The sequence below is a fragment of the Laccaria bicolor genome, genomic scaffold (genome assembly GCF_000143565.1).
Source record: "Laccaria bicolor S238N-H82 LACBIscaffold_534 genomic scaffold, whole genome shotgun sequence".
Lineage (NCBI taxonomy): Eukaryota > Fungi > Basidiomycota > Agaricomycetes > Agaricales > Hydnangiaceae > Laccaria > Laccaria bicolor.
This window is the reverse complement of record NW_001890351.1, coordinates 1-1134: the sequence shown is the minus strand read 5'-3', so window position 1 is coordinate 1134 and position 1134 is coordinate 1. Positions and strand designations below refer to the sequence as shown.

Here is a 1134-nt window from a genome sequence, read left to right as displayed (position 1 = left end):
TGCAGAATGTTTCCGAACATCCCACTGCAGGGACCCTTTCCACCAGATTGAACGTTGGACCAGCACCTTTTATGAGCCGAGCTGGCTGTGGAAAGTGGGTTTGGTTATTCGACTTGGTCACGAAGGTGATCGGTGCCCGAATGGAAGCAGCAACTTGAGTGCCGACCTTGACATTGACGAAGAGGAATGGTTTGACATGGAAGACCTTACCAGCACTTCGGCCGATCCAAAACCAACGGACCATATTTACAATGGTGGCCGGGTGATGACCATCGTCCATACTTCCGGTGTGCATCACCTGCCTATCGTCTTCTGTGGATGTTCTGGTGCAGCAGCTGAGGACATACAGTTGTTCCGGGTTGGGTTGTACCCATCCACCTACAAGTCTTGCCAGACCGTATTTACCTTCCAACTCCTCAATGACTACCTGCTGGAAAACCTGGAATGTAAAACATCGGCCACCCACTACTACTCCAAATTGAGAAGGATCACCAACTTTGCATTTCCTAATTCCATTCCGGTATGTTGTTCAAGTACTGAGGTATACTCCCATCTCAAAACGTTTGACAGAACCGGTATCACGAGTTAATAAGGGTTGGTAGACAATACCGTAATCTTACCGAACTGGCTACTTTTGGATTTGGACACAAAGGTAAGGCTCCGACGCCGGGGGAGATGGGTTTTTTTTGCCCTACCTGCCCACAACCAGGAGTCAACCTTCCTGATGACTGGAACAAAAACCCCAATGATCCTACTAACTGGAAGTATACCAGAGGATTTGTAGCCGATGGCAATTTCACAGCAGCCCACCAAAAACAGGCACGGCCCAAAGACGATGTTTGGCTTAAAAATGGGGATAGTTTCATGACGCAAAGAGGACCTTATTTGAGCCACCTTCGGGAGGCGATTGAAGATAATGATGTAAGTTTTTATCCTTCGAGCGACTCGGCCGGTGTCTGAATCTTTCAGCCGAGGACATGTCATGAGCACAATGCTATCAACAACAAGAATGTATTTCACCGAGGTTTTGACGCTACTGGAATTGGAGCCATTGCTTGCCTTCGACATGGCACCTTTTGTCCGGGTTCGGTGGTAGATTTTCAAAAGGGAGAAAGGTATGGAAGTTATCCTGAG

The 1134-nt window shown here is 48.0% G+C and overlaps 1 protein-coding gene across 1 annotated transcript; it reads left to right on the top strand.

The window, feature by feature from the left end:
• Positions 1–196: 196 nt before the first annotated feature.
• LACBIDRAFT_312534 (uncharacterized protein) lies at positions 197–1134 on the top strand (the record flags this gene model as incomplete). The annotated part of the gene is made up of 3 exons (XM_001891230.1): positions 197–520; positions 571–921; positions 970–1134. Coding segments are annotated over 3 exons (840 nt in total), but the record flags the coding sequence as incomplete, so codon positions are not given.